General features: G+C 33.5%; 1 protein-coding gene across 4 annotated transcripts in view; it reads right to left on the bottom strand.

The window, feature by feature from the left end:
• LOC118180950 (uncharacterized) overlaps positions 1–20,801 on the bottom strand; it is an 833,338-nt gene that overhangs the window by 80,505 nt on the left and 732,032 nt on the right. For all 4 annotated transcript variants that reach the window (XM_085815557.1, XM_085815559.1, XM_085815558.1 and 1 more), the window contains exon 4: positions 8,612–8,745. In XM_085815557.1, coding sequence (XP_085671683.1) covers positions 8,612–8,745 — 134 coding nt within the window. The remainder of the gene's footprint in view (positions 1–8,611; positions 8,746–20,801) is intronic.

Genomic DNA, 20,801 nt, shown 5'->3' with positions numbered 1-20,801 from the left:
AGCTCTACTTCATTTCTTATGACCCGAAAAAAACGAACTGAAACTTGTTGTTAACAGTTTTCAATTGTGAATTTACATGGAAAAAAACACCAGACCAATAAATCTTTGTTCAAATAATCTGTTGCTCACATTAAAGTTCTACCATATTTCTGCATATACGATAGGTGGATTTGATACCAGTATTTTTAGGCGTTATAATACTCCTGCCTTAGCCGATCACATGAAGTGAATCGTCTCGTGAAGAATAAATTTTCCACTTCGTTACGTCTTTTGGTATGGATATTAACTCATACCGTATACATATACCGTGTTTATTCGCGTAACAGTCGCCCTCGCGTAATAGCCACACCCCCATTTTGGAGCGGAAAAAATCGCCAAAAGTGTAGAATATTAAGTACTGGATTTCCCTGCATAATAGGCGCACCAAGACTTTCACAATGAAAAATTAGCAAAAAAGGACGACTATTACGCGAGTAAATACGATACTAAAATCTTGAGATTGCTTCTGCACCATTTCCAATTACGAAATCACTTTAGGGTATAAGTTGGCAAGCTAAAATTCTGCATTGCTTTCCGTTCAACTGTATATCTTAAACAAATGTATATTTGCATTCACGTTCCCTCTGAACTAAGAAAAGCCTCAATATCCTAAACCTACTTTTCACCAAAACTTTAGACAATATGATGAAAAACTTCAGAAAATTGTATTGTTACCGTTATCTTCGGGATTTCTTAACGAGCCTGCAGTTTAAATTTCATTAATCTTGTTATCGTTTATAGATTGCAATTCTTTCATACCATAAATCAGTTCAAAAGAACTTCATCGTTGTAGATCAAGAAATTTCAATTTATTCATCATTTGCATACACCAGATAGACAATCTAATATTTAAATTTATTATATGGTTTTGCAAATATTTAGAATTATTTTAGTATCTTCATAATTTTATATTATCACTCCATGCAATATTGCTATAGTTCATACAATTTTGAACTGCTTATCTCGTAGCTAAAGATTTTTGGATACATAAACACAAAGTAGCTAGCCTGAAACAGATAATTTCAAGATATTATATGTACTACTGTCATAAAGAATTACCAAATTTCCTTCTGCTTTTGTTCTCACTGTAAATAAATTTTCAATATACGAGAGAAATTTAACAAGTTCTGTGTTTTTCCATTTTCCGCACATATCGTAATTAATCCATTAAAAGGCTATATAGCATTTTCAGCGTTTTTGAAGATCATTTACAGCATATTGAAATTACTTACACACGTTGAAAATTTTGTAAAAAAAAAAAACTTGCAAATTATTAACATCTAAAATTAATCATGCATATAAAATAATTGTTGTCATCTATAATGAGTTATCTTCCGCGAAATAACTAAATAAAATTCTAATTTCTATATGCCTAATTTGCGCTAATTTCATATGAATAGCTTGAGTAAGCTTCCAAAACAAATTCTTCACAAGAAGTTCCAGAGGAAAAAAATGTCTGCTTGTTTCTCAAAATGCATTTACACTTTTAATTTAAAATTAACGCTGAATGTAAGCGAAATTTAATAGTTATTAGAATTTCATTGATACATATCTATTACCTCTTGTTATTCCGGCATGCGTCTGCGCTATTACTAGTTATTAATACATAGTTTACCAGTGCCGCTAAAACACATAAGCTACCAGTGCAAATGATTTAAAAATATTTTTTTAATTGGAACTAAATGCAGTCACTTTCAATATATAAACTTACAACGGCTTTGCAGATAACTGAAAAAGATATAAGAACGGCCTTCTTTATCTTCATCTGCAGTTTTTATCAAGAACCTAGTGTAACTCAGAATAACTTCAAGAACTCTTGCTTTAATAACACCAATCTTAAAATAAGATTTAAATCTTTCAAAGAGTTATTTAAAGCCCTTTTCTGTAAATCAGATTAAGTTGATATTTCTTCCTTACTGTTTACTCTGTAAATATCTACATTCGTATAAAATGCATTCGTAAAATACAAGTTCGAGATAAAATCTATTTCATTATCATCAGTCACTTTTCACAATAGAGCCGGTGTCTTAAATAAATATCTTATTTGCATTCGGTTAGTAGGATTTAGAATCACAGACTCAGTCTTACTCCCTAATTGAATATTCAGATCTTCCGCAGCATTATTCGTATTCAGTTCTTTCACAACTATCCCTTGGATTCCTTAAATTCGTAGAAGGTTTATTTGTGTTCTCGCCTCTATTTTCTTTCTTTATTGAAGCATATAAATGAAAAAGCTTTGAGAACACAGACAATTTAGAAATTTACTCAGCAAGAAATCATAGAATATCATGCTGATTATTTTTATCTTTAAAGATGTTTTGCTAAAATTTGAGGATTAACTTACTGTATAGCAAAATAAATGTTTTTAATCATTTATGTTGCTTTAATAACACCAATCTTAAAATAAGATTTCCGATTATAAAACATGCTTTACTTGGTTTGGCTATCGAATATATTTAAAATATCTTCAATTGTACAATTTTTTACTATTATTAAATGAAACGAATCTCCTCTAGGCTATGCCTCAGCTAAAAAGAATTAGTCTTAGTAACATGATAGTATGGAATACTTACCCTATGTTTTATCATAAAACAACAACGTCCTAAAGGCAAGACACATGTCTATCTGAATAGCTACGATCACATGTTTTTTTCACTATAAATGCCGACATTCATAAAAAATTTATAAACGTTAATAATATATTCTTTTCACAGCGCAATATTGCTGCAATTTTTATAATCATTATTTTATATATTTTTAGGTATTAACTCATTTCCTTATAAGCTTAGGCCATTAAAATTTACATTCCTTAAAGCAAGCATTCAGCAGACTGAAATGGTTTTGATACGTACATTATAGTTCAGCATAATAGTGTAGAACATGTGCGCCTAATATGCTTAGGAAAGCCAACGTAAAAGAGAGGAGAGAGCGGAGTTTTTTAAAATATCATTTCTATTCGATATTGGCTAGAAGATCTAAATATGCTCTGTATAAGAATACAAAACTTAAATCAGCAGAATTGTTTAGATTTCTTAGTTGTATAGCGCAAATGTTTGCAAACGCACTATTACACTCTAAAAAAACAAGTACATTGTGATAATGAGCTCACAATGACTTATGAATAGCATGATATTGTCTTTTCAGATCACTCGCTTTTTCATGCTATAGCTTACAAGAACCAGTTCTTCGCAGCCCGTGCTGTTATCTAATTTGGAACCGTCTGTAAAAATCTTGAGAGAAGTAGCAGGTGGGTGTTTGTCTTCTTTTAGGTAGATATTGACATCTTGTCCTTGCTGGGATGGGTGTAGGTCTAGATGTTGCAGTGGTGTCTCATAGTCCGTTGGGGAGTAATTTATTTCATCCAGAAAGGCGGCGCACTGCAGCTGCTTTACCTTCTGAATGGTAACTTCCTGCAAGGCTTTGAGATGTAGTGGGACTATTTCTGCAAGGACGTTGAGTGCGTTGGTTGAGGTGGTACGATATGCCCTTGTCATGGCCAGTGTAAAGGGACGTTGCAGGCTTTGCAGGTGCTTTATTTTATGTCCCTGCATTGGAATAGCCCAGACTACTGCTGCATAGGTTGCAATTTTGTCGATTACTGTTAGGTACAGAGTTTTTAGTATATGTGGCTTCAGTCCCCACCGATAACCCTGCATTGTCTGAGTTTGGCAGCTATTATTGTAGTCCGTTTTTTTGTCTCTATCACGTGCTGGATCCAGTTTAATTTTTCATCGAAAATTAACCCCAGGTATTTAAGCTGTGGTGTGATTTTTAGTCTGCTGCCATTTAAAAAGATTCTGGGTCGCCTGGCCAGTGAGCCACCCTTTTTGGGAATTAAGAGAACCTGAGACTTCTGATCGGCAATTTGTAGCTTGATGGATGTGCATAGTTCATAGAATTTTTCACAGGTTTCCGTAGAATATCGTCTCTTGTTCTCCCTTTAACAATGAGAGCCGCGTCGTCTGCGTAGGCCAATATTTGAGTGTGCTCTGGCCAGTCTGCCTTCAGAATGCTATTTAATGTTAGGTTCCATAGGTCAAGACCGGCACATGAGCCTTGAGGACACCCTCTGTTATGTAGCTTGCTGACGACGCAGTTGTTACTTACATAAATTAAGCTTCGATCAGAGAGATAGCTGTCAAATACCCTAAAGATGTTCTTGAGTCGTCAGTGAACAGAACGGTCGCCCATTGCTCCGTACTCCAATCACTATGCTGCCTGCACCACGCTAATCAGACTCTACTGTCCGTAGACGTGAGCGGGATTCAAAAAGCCGGTCTTCTGACAAACAACCCTCTCTCATTCAGGCTTTTGGAAAGAGTAACTCTTGTTACACGGGTTTCTGTGGCTGCATACAGGTCCCGAGAGAGCTGAGAAGCTATAGCTCCTCTGTTACGCCTCGCTAAAATGGACAAACAGCGATTTTCTCTGGCCGTCGTAGCTTTTGGATGACCTTGCACAGGCTTTCTCTCGATGGATCCAGTATCCTGGAACTGTTTCCATAGGTTATACACAGATGCTGAGCGTTAAATTAAACTCTCTGCATATCTGTACTTGCGATTGGCCTGCCTCTAGCCTCCGCACAATTCGCCACCTCATTCCATCATCTAAATGTTGGTGGGTACTCATTTTTACCGTTCCAGTATGAATTTAACCGATTGCTGCAAGATAACACCATGCAATTCGTCTTACCCTCCACGCGCTTATAAAGCCTGTTTTTCTGCTGGCTCCCCCTATGCACACGTGTACGCTTACATATTTGCCGTACAAGATTTGCGTTTTTATCTAGAAACAGTGGTTTTTCCTTCAGTTCAGTTATTTTCATGCAATTCGTTAAAATATGCAAATTCTCTTAATTTATTTCACGAGTGTAGACTGTTTTACTAATACGGCACCTGCAAGTGTAATATGGTTATTGCTACTGAATGCGAGGCTCGCTAACATTTAAAATGAACATATACTTTAAAAAGCCACTGTTTAAATTCTATATATCGGGTTGGCCGGAAAGTAATTTCGGTTTCCACAAATCGATAGCGTAATGTTCATTTTGCTGTTTGTTATTCTTATATTTTTTTTTCTTTTGAGATTTGGTAGATGTCATTTTTAGGATTTTTTGTTTAAAACTGTTAGTTTATGGTCAATTTTAACGCGGGTTGCAAAAATAAACATTTTCAGCATGTTTATTTTTTTATTTTCATAAAGGCGAAAAAAAAACGCTGAGGTTCACCAAGAGGTATTTGAAGCATATAGTGCTGATTGCTTAATAAAGCGCATGTATCAGAATTGGTTTGAAAAATTACGTTCTGGAGATTTTTCACTTGAAGTTGATCATGGTTTTGGCCGGGATTCTGAAGTTGATGATGACAAAATTAAAGACAGACTTGAATTGAATCGTCATATTACTGAGCGAAAGATTACAAAGAGGGGTTACGTGTATGACACGCAACAATTGAAAATCACATAAGATATCTTGAACTTGATAAGAAGCTCGATATTTGGATTCGACAGGAATTGAAAGAAATTCACTTAACACGACGAATCAATATTTGTGATAAGCATTTGAAAGGTAATACAATAGCCCTTTTTTTCGAAATGCGTTATCACTGATGACAAAAACTGGATCGTCTACAATAACATTGCTCGGAAAAATCATAGTCCAGGTATGATGAATTAGAAAAAATCATGTCGCAAGCTAAATTGTATCAGAAGATCATGCTTTCAATTTGGTGGGATTACAAAGGTGCTGTGTATTTGAGCTGCTTCCAAGCAACCAAACGATCAATTCCGATGTTTACTGCCAAATAACTTCTAAAACTGGAAAAAAACCAGAATTGGAAAATCGTAAAGGAATCGACACCACGACAATGCAAAGCATCACATATCTTAACATACGAAATTAATGGAGCTTAGCTGGGAAGTTATGTCGCATCCCCCATAAGCCCGACCTTGAACTATCGAATTATCTTTTATTTAGAATTTTATTTAATTTCTTAAATGGTAAAAATTGCGGTAATAATGATGACTTTCAAATCGCACTTGTTTCAGGTATTTGCTGATTAAGTCCAGATGTCTTATGAGCACTAAATCATTAAGTTCGCAGAAAGATGGCAAAAGATCATCAAACGGAATGAAAGATATTTTACTCATTAAAGTTCCCTTTTTGTATCGAAAATATTTAGTTTTATTTTACACTAAATACTGAAAATTACGTTCTTGCCAACCTGATACTTCTTCTATATATTCAGTGCCTCTATAAAGCCACCTATCAGATGAACTATGCGAGATTGCACATCACACGTACAATTTAAAATTTCTTCGATGCACAACCTGTTTAGCTTCCGTGCTGTGTGCAGCTTTTGCCTACATAAAGTTCAGGCTATTTATATAATCAGTAATAATTTAATAGTATTTAGTATGAAATTAGTAACACTACAAGTATAATATATTTGTTTTGAAATGTTTCGAAAAAGAACTTTTATATGTTTGCTAATGTAAATTTAGATTTTAACTAAAATTTAAATAACCAATTTGCTGTTAAATTATAGTTTATCTATAATCATAATAGCATACAGCTGCAACTTACATTCTAATCTCTAAATAAATACTAGCGGTGCCCGAGGCCACTGAATAATAGGATTTCAATTACCTGTTCCATTGTAGGCGAATAGGCTGGGTTACTTTGTTGTGTTTCGTGATTTTACCCATATATAATGCGAAAATGGTCCAATTTTTCTCTACGAAGGCATTCTTCTTTTAAAAAACATCAGGTAATCTATGTTGCTTATGACTTCCAACATTGCGGTATTGTCAGTATTATTCCACAATGAATATTTCCTTAAAATAATAATAAAACTATAATTACTATTATTATTATTTTAAACTAAACAATTTTTATTATTTAAACAGTTTTCTTCAGGTTTTTTATCACTAATATAACCTTTTAGAGCCGCGCCCAGACGGTATAGTGGTTGGAGCCTGACTGCGATACCGAAAGGCCTGGGTTCGAGTCCCGTAGAAGGCGTGGTTGTAACTGTCCGTCCCTTCATAGGAGGCAAGAGTGACCCACCTATTAGATACCTCCATAATAAAGAGACCACCACATCTGGCCTTAATATAGATTAATGGACTCTGTTACAAAACTGTAACTGTTCATAATCTGCCATTGGGGAGGGGAAAAATATAACCTTTTAGTGAAAACATCTAAAATAATTAAACGTTTTAGAAACTTCCAATGTTGCTGTATTTTCAGTATTATCCCAAATCGATATGTTTTTGAAATAGTTATAAAAATTTCAGTTTGTTTGGAAATTAGGTCTTCAAGTTCCGAAACTCTTTAACCTCTCGAAAAGAGAAGATACATTTTAAAGTATTTACATATTTAAAACTCCAGCAAATTATTCTATGGCTTTGTTGCAATAAAAGTTGAGCAAGAAATATTGCATTTCATTTTATAGATAAAGAGTTCAGCAAAAAAAACTAGCTACAGAAGATGAAAATTATAAGCGGAACAATAGCAAGCCATAATAAAATTCTCTTGAGTCGTTCCATATCCGCTGCCTTTAATCAGAGGGATAATCTGCGGAATATCGCCTAGTCAGGAAGAAAATGTTGTTGGGTTAGTCAATTTCTCTTGGAGTCCATGCATAAACTATATAAAACACAATTCATAAATAGTGCAATTCAGATTTGCTTGCTTAAACGCATTGTCTTGACTCATCTGAATAGCGTCATTTTCCTTAGGATTGAAATGACGATGTTAAATAAACCACTCTCATTGGAGTATATAATTATGACAAATACTCGATAGCAAGCCGCCCAGACGGTATGGGGAGCCTACTGTGGTTACGAAGAGACCGCGTTCGAATCCTAGAAAAGACATCGATATTTTAAATGTTTAGTACCTTTGCGGCATGGGGCACTGTAAATGTGTGGCTAGCCGAAAGTCCTCTCGTGTGGATTGGTGGCAGCGGAAAGGAATGAAAGACCCTAGGACCTGCTTACCCCCCCGCGCGGTGTTCTTCCTCAAAATTAGGGTAGAAATTGAAGTTCAACCTCCTTGAGGCGACCATTCTTACATGAAATTCATGGACAAGACAACAAACAACAATTCGATATCAAATTTTCGTTGGCTCAAATTAGAGTGTGAAGTCTTTATGGAGAACTTACTAAGAAAACCTAGCATAAAGGAAAAATCACGAAACTACTATTTATGCAATCATAATGTTCTTATGACAATAATCAAATTCTCATTTAAGTATTAATATTTTATAGCTTTATCTGTCCAGTCACTGCCGAGTTATATTATCAATCTGTAAAAATGAATTTAATTTAAAGGATTTTAAGCAGCTGGTCCCGAACCTTAATGCTCCTTCATAAAATCTGAAAGTTTAATCAAGTCGGTAGATAAACTCGGTAAATTTCCACTGAAACATGGTTAAATGTTTGCTTTCTGAAATATTAACAGGTGCGATCTTTCTAAACTGACGTGCACTGAATATTAAATTAGAGCCGTAAGAGAGACTTCCCTTTTATGGGTCTTCTCTTATACAGTATAGAGGACATAAAGTCTCACCGTTGTTGTAGAGAGAGTCGATAGATGCTTGCTCTTTGTCCGTGAATCGGGGCAAAGAAGGTCTGGCCCCCAGCAAGTCAGTCTTTGCCCTCTTAAGAGGGGGAACAAGCCCACCACTTCGGACATTGAGGAACCTGAAAAGAACAAAAGAAAAAGACATCATTTTGGAGGAAACAGATTTTCGGATAAGAGTGATATTTATTTGTAATTTAAATATATTTGAAACCTTTTGAACACACTATTCAAAAGTTCGTGTATTGGTCAATAAATAGATAAGCACACATGGATTTTCATATCTTTTACTTAGCATCCCGAAGATTTTAATAATTTGCACATAAATGAGGAAATAACATCACATTATTATAAAACAAGATATGGATAAGAAGTTATCAGTGTGGGCTTTGTTTCAATAACGAAATAAATCTACAGGCTTTTAAACTAAAAAACATCGTAAAAGTCTTCCGAATAAGATTAGAAATTAAAAGAATAGCAATTAACGCGATTGAATGCATCAACACTTCATGAAACATAAGTTTAGGGATTATTAATAAACCATGTACCTAATGTTTCCATTAGGAATGTTTTCATATGATTGCAAAATTTACGGTCAGATTGATTATGAAGAAATGCAATTAAGTACTAGTTTAAAGAAGAACATTATAAAAGTTATTAACATTATAAAAGTTATTATTAAGTTATTAGAACATTATAAAAGTTATTATCTCATATATTCGCTTTAATCTCTAACGGAATGAAACTTATATCACTTAACTTTCATAATCAGACTAATAAGGAATGCATTTACTTATTTATTCATTTTTTTGTGTTTATGATCATGATGCATGTGATTAGAAATGCTACAATAAACACTAGGTGCGAGCATTTTCAGTTGCCATTTAGAGGGAATTGTGAATTTCATAGCTAGAATAGATACGAATAGTGCTCCTCTTTAGAGTACTTGTGTATAAATTTAGGCAAAAAATTAGAGCGAAAAAAAAACGTTTATTAATTGACAATGTAAAACTCAATGACTCTCACAGTTATGCATTCATTTCCCGACATTGGTTGACGATTAATAACTCTGGGATATTCAACAAGAAATACCCATAGAATTCAGATAAAACACATAGGAAAGTTGCTTTACAAAAGCGATATTTTTGATAAAACAGAAATGGATACAAGTAAATTAAATTTATCATGGAATACAGTGAACACTCTCTAAGACTCTCTAAGAACGTAGTTTTAGAATCATCTTTGAATGCAAATGAGTAAGAGCGTATTTAACAGCGAAGTTCTACTGTTTTAGTTACAGAGAACCAGCGATTCTGGCTAGCACGCGTCCGCCATTTTAGGCTACTATCTCTTAAGCTATTATTACGCTCGGCAATACTTTAAGCCCTTAATAGCTTCGTAGTCGATCAGCGTTAAGGGGCCAACTCCGTTAGAAGTTTGATAGCTTAGTCTCTTAAGTTTAAGCGCGAGTGTCGGCTTTATTGTACAACTCCAAGACGGAGTTCTGTTACACCTTATTGGAATAATAAAGGGTTATTTCACCCTTTTTACTTGTTGTTTCTTATCCCACGAACTCAAGCGATTATTCGCTTACTAGATCTTAAGATTCTTCACATTCAACTGTAACTTAAAAATACACAGTACAGAATTTTACAAGTAAAATGCATGACTCTTAAACTCGGAAACCGAAGAATATCACGCAATGTTTGCAGCTGTGACACTATGACATGAAAAATTAGAACAAATGACATAGCTCTACTCTATCTAATATTTTTCTTTTGCCCTATCTAAAATTCGATAATAGAATGATGAAAAATAGTGAGAACCATCAGTTTTGTAATGTGACAGAATAATGCATTCTAGGTATACGTAACAAGTATTAAGTGCATAATTCATTTTATGAACTTAATATTTATCATGGCACTTTATTTTAAAGATATGTTGGCACTCAAAATATTCTAAAGACAGGTAAATGTTGAGAAGTATCGAAAGGTTTCGTCTTTAAGAGATGTCTGGAATAGGAACTGATGAAAAAAAAAGTTTCGTTTTTACATGACATACTAGGAAACCTCTAAACTCTTACATAGGCAGTTTATTCTGAGTTCGGAAATCGAATTCCGGGTGGTGGCTTGACCTAAGGTTGAGAACTAAGTTGCTGAACGTTGGTAGTTCAGCCTGGGTTCATCTCTAAGCAAAAGGACTGGCTGCATAAGCGTTTTTGTGGTTTTTCCATGTTTCCTTTACGAGCCAGATTCACTTTTTAAAGTCCTCCAGGAAGGAATCCCTCCCCTTAGACATATATATATATATATAGATACAGCTCTAGTTGCTTTGTCATAACTGAAACAGAATTACAGATGAAACTAACAGCATTCCTAATATTCGATCATTGGTAGCCATTCTGGGCTAGAAATAAGTTAAACGAACAATATTATTGGCGAAGCCAATCTGAATAATTTTTGGAAATTATGAATAAATATAAAGTTTCACTCTTTTATTTTTAATTTTGTGCATAGATGTTTGATGCGTTTTAAAAGGTTTGCTTCAAGTGCTTCTAATCCAACTAAGACATTTCAGGCACGCACAATTGCATCACCGTTGTTCAACATATCTTCCACCTTTAACAAACTCAGACAAATTATACTGAATAAGATTAGTTTTTGATAAAAAAATAAAATACATAAAACTCTCCACGTAATAACAACTCTTGAATACTTCCTGTGTTATATAATACCTTTAACAACACTTCTTGTAAGGAATTTTCTCATTTTTTTTAAATGTCAGTAATGGTGGGAATTAAGAGTAAAATAAAATTAAAATTAATACAGTATATTCTGTATCTCAATATCGATATCTCCAACTACTCTATCTAATCGATACTCCAGCTACTCTATCTAAAACATCAATAAAATTTTTAAAGTAAACGAGCAATGACGTAGCAGCAATTACAGCAAGCCGTTTCGAAAGAACTTCAATATTAAGTGCAAGACTGAACGATTATTCTGAGGCAGTAAATTACATATGACCTAATATACTGCCCGAATAAAATAAGATGCTTAAAATCTATATTTTCAGTCTTCTTTGTTGTATTAAACTTGAAATGTTATCATTTACTTGGGTTTCTTCCATTTTCTGCAATCTGAAAGATAAACATTAAAATTATATTTTAGAGCTTTAGTTGTATATCGCAGCTTTCCCAAATGTAGTAGTTATAAGAAAGAGCACTCCTCTACTCCCCTGGTTTCATAGTGTAAAGTGTCAACACATCTAGGTGGCAAACGGAAGATCCACGGCTCGAATCTCTGTGAGGGTACAACTGATATTTCATGTCTCCTCGTTTCGAGAATTCTAATTATTTCTACAGCGTTCAAATGCGTTATTCAGTTCTTATCAAACATTATTTTGTTCGGGTACTGTAAATTCAGAGTACTTCTTAAAAAATTGAATTCTTTAAATGAAAGCATTGTACACGGAATGAACATAGTCACGTCTTTTACATAATTAAATTATAAAACGTCCTACATTTAGAATTAGAAAAAAAAACAGTCTCCCGTTTCTTTAAATGACAGTATAAAATAAAAAAATACAACGAATAAGAACCTTATTTATATCATTAAGTTAAAAAACTGAAATGTTTATGCTGTCTGAAATATGTGGAAAAAGAGAAATAAAACATAATAAAAATCAAAGCATCCTGAAAAATGTCTCCTATTTTGAAAGAATAGCATACCGTGTTTTTTAATAAATATCAGAAAAATAGCAATAATTCATGATTATACAGCCTTCATCTGAACTTTGAATAATTGTTATCGCTTTGAATTTAAAAAGTTTAAAACTGAATGTTACTGTTTTCATTTTGCGAAGTATATTTATAGTAATTTTTATTAGATTATTAATCACTAATCATGGTTCTGATAGAAACATTTTGGAATTAATATGGTTTATTAAGTGAAACCTGCTTTCATTTAATATCAGTGAATTTCACTTAACAAGGAGAGAATAGTATTTTTAAAAATATTTCAATACTAAGTAAACACATATTTACCGATCTATACCTGTATCACAAGAACCAGTATTTCGTCATGAAATAAATCACAAACAGCTCAAGTAGAGCCTGTATATAAAACAGGAGTTAAAGGTTTATTCTTTGAAGTTTTAATGGACTGTCAAATAACACGTAGTTCCTCATAATGCTGCTGATGCCCCTAAAATGCAAGAAAATTCAGGATTTGAGATCGCCTGTATGATGTACTTATAGCGTATCAAACTCCTGTTAATTTCGAAAGCAGACATACGCGTTTGTGCAGAACAGGGTCCACCAGACCACTACGCAGCAACCTTCCACTCACTTCAGTGGTTTACGTTTTAAACAACGAACATCAGCACTTGCAAAAGGAATATTCTCAAGAATCCAATCTTGTGGCAACGACTTCACGAAATTATCATTATCTTAACGTTTCTTGGACAATAAATTATTGCCACACAGTAAGTCCCAGCTCCTCCTTTGCTTTGCCAATGTGCAAATGTATAAACCTGAACAGTAGTAATAACTATCGTACAAGCTAATTATTTCATTTTAATATACATGGTTGTAAATTCTATCATGTGCCACCAGATCCAAGCATAATTAATCTGAACATAATTTTTTATCTGTGTCAGCATGTTAATTATCGGGCATTTAAAATAACAGTAAATTTAGAAAGAAAACATAAGTGCATACTTCAGTTACGATACAAATTAGTATTATTATCATTAATGTATATAGTATAAATATTGTATGCAAATGCATTGCCATCATATTGTTTATTATTGTCACTGTATGCAGATGCATTGTATATGTGTATCTATGTATTGCCACTGTAATGTTTAAAGCATCAGCATATTAATTGTCATACGTAAACAATATCTACCAACTGTAAACAAAAATGCCGCTGCATCACAATATATCATGGTTAAATTCTATTTACAAAGTGGCATTTGGGGAACCGGTAACGAGTTGTTTCTGGGTAGGAAGAGGTAAAGGGCAAATACCTTAGGCCCACCAGCGGCCGATCGGTAAAGTCCCTGAACACTAGTAGTTCATTCCGAGGTTCGAATCCCGCGAACGGGCTTGGCTGCATGGGCGTTTTCGTGTTTTCTTCATATGTAACGTGTTAATACGAGCCAGTTTCCCTTACGATGTCTTCCACGGAGGCATTCCTCCCTTACATGTAGTTCCTTAGGGCGGAACACGTAAATCATTATAATAATAAATACCTGATTACCAACGTTAAAGACCAAATATTCTCGTCTTCCGCCACCTGTACTTCTAGTTTAATCGGGCTCATAGCACAAGAAAGGAATTTTTAGCAAAGATACCTGAAAATATTTTCATGGGAATAAAAACAAGGCAATTCGAACCCAATACTAAGAGATGGGAAAAAAGAAACTTTCCGAAGTGAAAAGAACTTCGAGCAGTTGCAGAAATGTTTCGCATTTTTGAAAATTTGAGAACAAAAAAATATGAGCTTGGATAAAGTTTGTAAACAGGCATTAAATTCACCAAACGATTGGAAATGCGCTGAGCTGCTCTAAGGAAAAGTATGAAGAAAAAAGAAAATAAAAGCGTATTCCAAATATTTCAGATAACTTTTTATGTAACAAAGAAGGCGTAGGTTAAATTTTTCTTGTACACTAAAAAATTCTAATTTTTGTGTGCGTTTAATTGTAATCCCTTTTATTTTTGTATGAGAGATTGAAGAAATTACAAAAGGCGTTGACAAAAATACTTGGGTGAATTGCAGCATTCTATATATAGTTGCATATTGTATTAGATGCCCAACCGGGATAGTGGTTAGTGACGCTGACTGCTGTACCGAAAAACGCGGGTTCGAATCCCGGAGAAGGCGTGGATGTTTAAATGTATAGCATCTGTGCGGCAAGGGTGCATCCTAAATATGCGGCGAGCCGAAAGTCATCTTAAGAGGTTGGTGGTAAATAAAAAGCGGGTGCCAGAACCTCGAACTCGTCTACATTGGGGTAATCTCCACCAGAATTGAGGGCAGAGCTGAGCTAAATCGAACTATCATTCATATAGTGCTCAGGGCTCTTGCCCACGACAGGCGCAATCTTGCACTCCTTGCCACGATAAGTTTTGTATTTTGAATCGATAGTTTTGTAGTTTGCATTACTTGTTTGAGTCTGTAACGTAATTTTTTTATAAATTTACGAAATGTGATTATATTATATAAGTAATAACGCAGTTGTGTTTTCTCTAATGAATAAAGTACAAAGTAAATAAATAACGTTAATGACGTTACTGTATTTGGAGATACTTCAAACAGAATAAATATGAAACTTTATAACTCGTTCAAACTATTATATTTATTCCGAATTTTAAAATTAAATAGTAATTTATAGAATTTAATGATTTAACAGGAGAGAGGGCAATTTAAAATACTAGCACTTTACAACTTAAACGTTAAAATATTTGTTGTTTGCTTTCCGCGTGCCTTCGTAGTGTAACTAGCATTGCATTATTATGTAATTCTAATTAAATAACTTTATGGAGAAAAACATTTCAAAGCAAAATTCAAAAAAATGTCTAAAAAATGCACAGTTCTATGAAATATTCAATACTAGATACACCACTAAATGCATAGATTTCCTTAAATAATCTTAACAATAACCGGTTTGGCCTTAATTAGAAAGTACAGAAGTACTATAGAAGTTATTTAAGTACTATAGAAGAATTTTGAATACGAATTTTATAATTATTCTAAAAATAAAGATGTTAGAATAAGTGAAATTATTACAGATATGTAATATGGAGTAATGGTAAATGCATGTTAAAATTTATGGGTTATTGTGTGTTAATTATAGTATGATGAGGGTGTACTGGTTCCTTCAACAGAGGCCTGTAATTACCTCTGTACAGTTGTTCCCTTCACCCTCTTCAAGTAAGATAATGTTGGAGGCTCTCATTTTATGAGTGTTTGTAATTTTTTTGTATTATTATTATATTTTTTTATTATGGAATGTATTAGTGCAGTTCTCAAAGGCCAGTTATCTTAAGGCAAGGAACGGAGGCCTTTTCAAGTAACTGCTTAGGCACCCTGGGCCACCAGTGCAGAGAACACACTGGTTAGCTCAAGAGGACAGCCCTATTGATGGATACGTTTGTTTAGAAGTATTGCGAGGCTTCCAGTTTGGGAAAATCAGGAATTGTAAATGAAAGATGATAACGGTGAAACCATAAATTCTGAAAATCTTAATCCTATTATTTATCATGTTAAATTATAATTTATCAGTATGGAAATGGAAATAAGTATCATAAATATTTATGTGCATTGCATTTTATTATAAGTAATGATTGTGTAAAAGTTTATTTTGTGATATTCTGTAATAACAAGAACCTTCCCTGAAGAATTATGATTATGTGAATTCTCAAACAAAAAGACTTTTAGACTGAAATGCTGAAAAATTCAATAGGACTCTAAAAATTAAAAATTTATTAAAAAAAATTGATATTTGTAAATTATACTTTACAGGACCAAACTTTTAATCGTAATAACTTCTCTGCATTGCGTCATTTCTAGATCACTCTATGGCCCGCGCAACTCCGATGACGTAATAATTAAGAACTGAAACTGTCGTTGTAAACCAAAACTTTTCTCTTCACTTGCTTCCATCTTTCATAACTACGCACTTTAGCTTTTGCTCGCTACTGTGCTAAGATGTGATTTCGCTGGCTTGCTTTCTATCCCAACAATATCAAAAATGTAAATCTTCTGTGGAAAGGCACGACTAGAGTGCCAAGTGATTGTGGCCACAAATATCAATTGGAAATAAAAATGGAAGTAAAACTGCCTCGACTGCCAAGTTCTTTAAATACTACGCAATCAAAATTCTTCAATATGGATCTAAACTCGCATCGACACTGCTCCGTCTTTTCCTTTTCCTGTGCTTTTAATATTACATATATATATATATGAAATTTCTAATACTTTGTTTCTGACATTTTTCGTATTCCTGTAGCATATGATGTACGGTCTTACCGTTTTCCACGCGGCTTTAATTTTTTCGTATTTTTGGGAGATCTTTTTATCTGTGTATGATTCTCCATTTCTGTTGTTTCCCTTCGTTTCAAAACTCGAAAAAAAAAAAACATATACATTTTTGTAAATTATTTTTTAATGTGTTTTATAAATGAAACAAGAAGACAAAGTACAAAAAGTGTTTATAAATATCTAAACTTGAACAAAAGTAGTTTTTATATCCATAAATTAAAGCTAAATACTTCACAGGCAAATAAAAGGCTGACTGCATTCCCAAATAAAAATAAAACCAAATGAGGAAAATTTTGACAGTGACTCGGAAACGTTTTTGTAAGATGTGGGTAACATCAAGAGAACGGAAGTTTTCTAGAAAGATTCCAGAAATCTTCACCCCCACCACTTCTCCGTAAAAGAAATGTAAAATAGCTGTTAGTGAAGATAATAACGGTTAATAGACAAGAGTAGTCAATCTGCAGATTTGCTCTTTATTAAGAAAAACTTACCATTTTAGTACCGTTTTTTGAGATCGAATGATGCTCATTTTCAAGCTGAGTTTTCATTTGATAGGGTCCTTAGAGATTCCGAATTTGGAACTAAAATTACGTAATATATTTTTATTTGCTACAGAATGTTTCGTCGCATTTTTAATTACTACTAAATAAAATTTTTAATTACTTTATATTGTTAAAATTTTTAATTACTAAAAAAATTTAATATTTTTCTTTTTAATTATTAATTATGATCATTTTGAAACTTTCTTTACCATCTGCCTTCTTGCAGTTAAAAACAGTGTTTCGCAATCCCTTTTCCGCATGCATAGTAGAAACGCATGTCGGTTTTTACTACGCATGGTAGAATCATGAAAGTTCGGTATCAACGTGTTTCAGTAATCGCTTTTAAATATCAGATATATTGAAGGAATTTAGATCCGTGTGGCGCGGCTTCATTTGAGATACAATACTGATTTTATTCAAGGATTGCATTTACTAGTCCTCAATTTTCTTTATTAGGACTCAAGTTAAGGAACAAATCCGAAGAATATCGAAATCCGGTGTCGGATTTATACTACATTTATAGGAATTCTTAAAACGTGTAGCTAGTTTTATTGATTAGGGTAGTTCACGAGAGGTTTATGAGCAGAAAATTATTTCTAGAGGGTTTCATGGGAAGTTTACAGCATATTGCATTAGAGAAGAAATCCAAGCTAGTGGCAGGTACTGGAGGTTTAACGCGCAAATAAAGGTTTATGTTTGTTCAAAATTAAGTAAACAGTTTGTTTTTAATTGTAAACGCTAATTGTTAAAATACATCGGCAAAATACCGTTTTAAAATAATGCAGAAATAGACACACGATTTAAATATATCAGAATAAATCTTATTAAAATAAAAATATCAGAAACTACAAAATTATTAATTTAACCATTCTACGGTATGATCTTTTTATCCGACACGTTAATCCGTAGTAAAATATTTATTAATTTATATTTACATTATAAATACCAATCATTACTTCAAATTAATGTGTAGAAAGTTTGGAAGCCTAGGGAAAAATTTAAAAATAACTTCAGAAATATATAAAATTAAAATAATTTAATTCTTATTCATTTTAGCCAGTTATAAACATGAGAATAGACTTCTGACATCAGAAAATGATATTAAAGTACTCGAAGAACCATCAAAGATATTTTTGCCGTTGCTATACTACAAGATTTTACGTAAATATTCTGTTTTAATTCTCCAAATATAAGCATATGCCATTCATTAGAATACATCATAAATTCCTTATAGATAAGTTTTATTATCCCTATTAAAAATGTTCAGTAATAAAGTTTTCGAAACGCATTCTCAACGAGCTCATATGCGCCCCGTATTATTATGAAGATAAAATAAATAATGTTAAAACAAAAGTACCCACTTCATATGCAGTCAGGAAAGTAATAAATTAATAATCCATAAAAGGCAAATATTAAACAGCAGCTTCTCTTTAATGTTAAATAAAAAGTACATAAATGTCATAAAATAATATTTGTGCGATTATCCGCTCGAGAATTACAAAAACACTAATTTAAATTCAGTAACAGATAAATATATATATTCTTAACAGTTATTGATAACTAATTCTGCAATATAATACATTCTCAAGGGAAAAGATTACGAAACTGCAGCTTATAAAGATTTGAGTTTTTAATTAGCTCAATTTGCGTTTTCCTTTGCTTAACAATTATTAAGAGAGTAGAATAAAAATGAGATAGTTATTATGCTATTCAATAATTAACTAAAATTAATTAGTTTTACTTTATAAAAATTAAAATAAGTTTCAGCTTAGCCGTTTTAATTAATAAACGTTTATGATATCAGAACAAAAATCACAGAAACGGATACTCTTTTTATTTCATTAATTAATAATTAATTACTATGTTTTTAAATTAAAACTTTAATTAAGTACAGTATTTACATTATTATAATAGCAACATTGTTGCATTTGGTTATTACAGACAAATTTTGTTTTATATGAGGTTACCACTTAATAATTCATCCTACTATACTTAAGTGTGTGTGTGTGATTATGGTAAAGCCTCGAGGGCTATCTGCCTAAGGGGAGGAATGCCTTCGTGGAGGACTTTCTAAGGGAAACTGGCTCGTATACACGTTACACATGGGGAAAACCACGAAAACGCCCATGCAGCCAGCCCGTTCGCGGGATTCGAACCTCGGACCGAACTACCAGTGTTCAGCGACTTTACCGATCGGCCGCTAGTGGGCCCCCTACTATACTTAAGAAAACAAGTAATGTATATATTATCGCAAACAGTTTCATAATAAAAACAGTCATGCCATCATATTGTTGCGTGCGTACGGATTCGTTATGAAATGAATGCACAAGTGCGATGAAAAATGAACAAAAATTTATTATTATCACAACAAAAATGCTTAAATTTTCTCAAATTATCATGCAGTATTACAATATCTCACAGTAGTTATCTTCTAACTACTCAAATGTCCAATAGAACGTAATTCAAAACAGCTAAAGAACGCTAATCCGCGAATTCGCTACAATGAACAAGAGCAGTTTTCTAAACAACAACAAACTAAGCAGCAACTACAAACTGAGATGTTTCCCTCCTTTTATAACATTTTAAAATCACGCGCTAGAATTTTCCAGTACTTTCTCGAAATGAAAAAGAGTTATATATTTATTTAATGCACGCGCTGTTGTATTTTCAATTTTCCGGCTTAGCTTTCTTTTAATATTCGTCACGCGCTGCACTGCGCGAGAAATAAAACCATTTAATTTATAATTGAACTAACATTAGCATTTTAAATACCAAATTCGTAACACTGCCCCCTTCCCAAGGACTGCACGTCGCGGGCAGTACAATCCCTGGACAGGAAGCTAAACTTACAACTGTGGCATACATGCATTAATAACCATTACATCACAATAATAAACAACATGAACAATAAATGCAATAAATAAAACAAATCAAATGCTATCAAATACAAATCAAATACAACTCAAATACTAAATGCAAATCAAATACTAAATACAAATCAAATCAAATACACATTTAAAAACAAAATGGACCATGGTCTTATACTATTTACAATTATTTACATTACGTACTATGGCTAACCATAGTAATGAGCTAACCTGTCGTAATGAACGACTTTAGGTTTAGAGTTCGAAGACTTACGAATCCGAACCACGACGTAATTCAGCCTTTTTAGGACTGTGTACGGTCCATCCCAAGGTGACTGTAATTTCGGACAAAGTCCTTTCCGTCGAGTCAGATTCCACAACCACACTTTGTCTCCTTCGTGGAATTGATGTTCAGTAGCTCTTGTGTCGTATCGGGTCTTCATCTTCTCCGTCGCCAAGTTGACTCGCTCTCGTGCAAATTTGTGCATCACTTCAAACCGGGCCTGGAGAACTTGAATATATTCCTCAGGCGATGAAGGAGCATCCGGAGGGCGACCAAACAAGAGATCACAGGGCAGACGAAGGTCACGACCGAAGAGCATCTGTCATGGGAAATAGCCAGTAGTCTCGTGGACAGCACTGCGGTAAGCCAGTAAAAACAGTGGTAATTTCTTGTCCCAATCCTGTTGGTTTCTGGAAACCACTAATCAGAGGTTATTAA

Source organism: Stegodyphus dumicola, chromosome 4 (genome assembly GCF_044657685.1).
Source record: "Stegodyphus dumicola isolate Sdum_Otavi_A_Nest chromosome 4, ASM4465768v1".
Classification (NCBI taxonomy): Eukaryota; Metazoa; Arthropoda; class Arachnida; order Araneae; family Eresidae; genus Stegodyphus; species Stegodyphus dumicola.
Note: the sequence above shows the minus strand (reverse complement) of the source record. Positions and strands in the feature narration are given on the sequence as shown.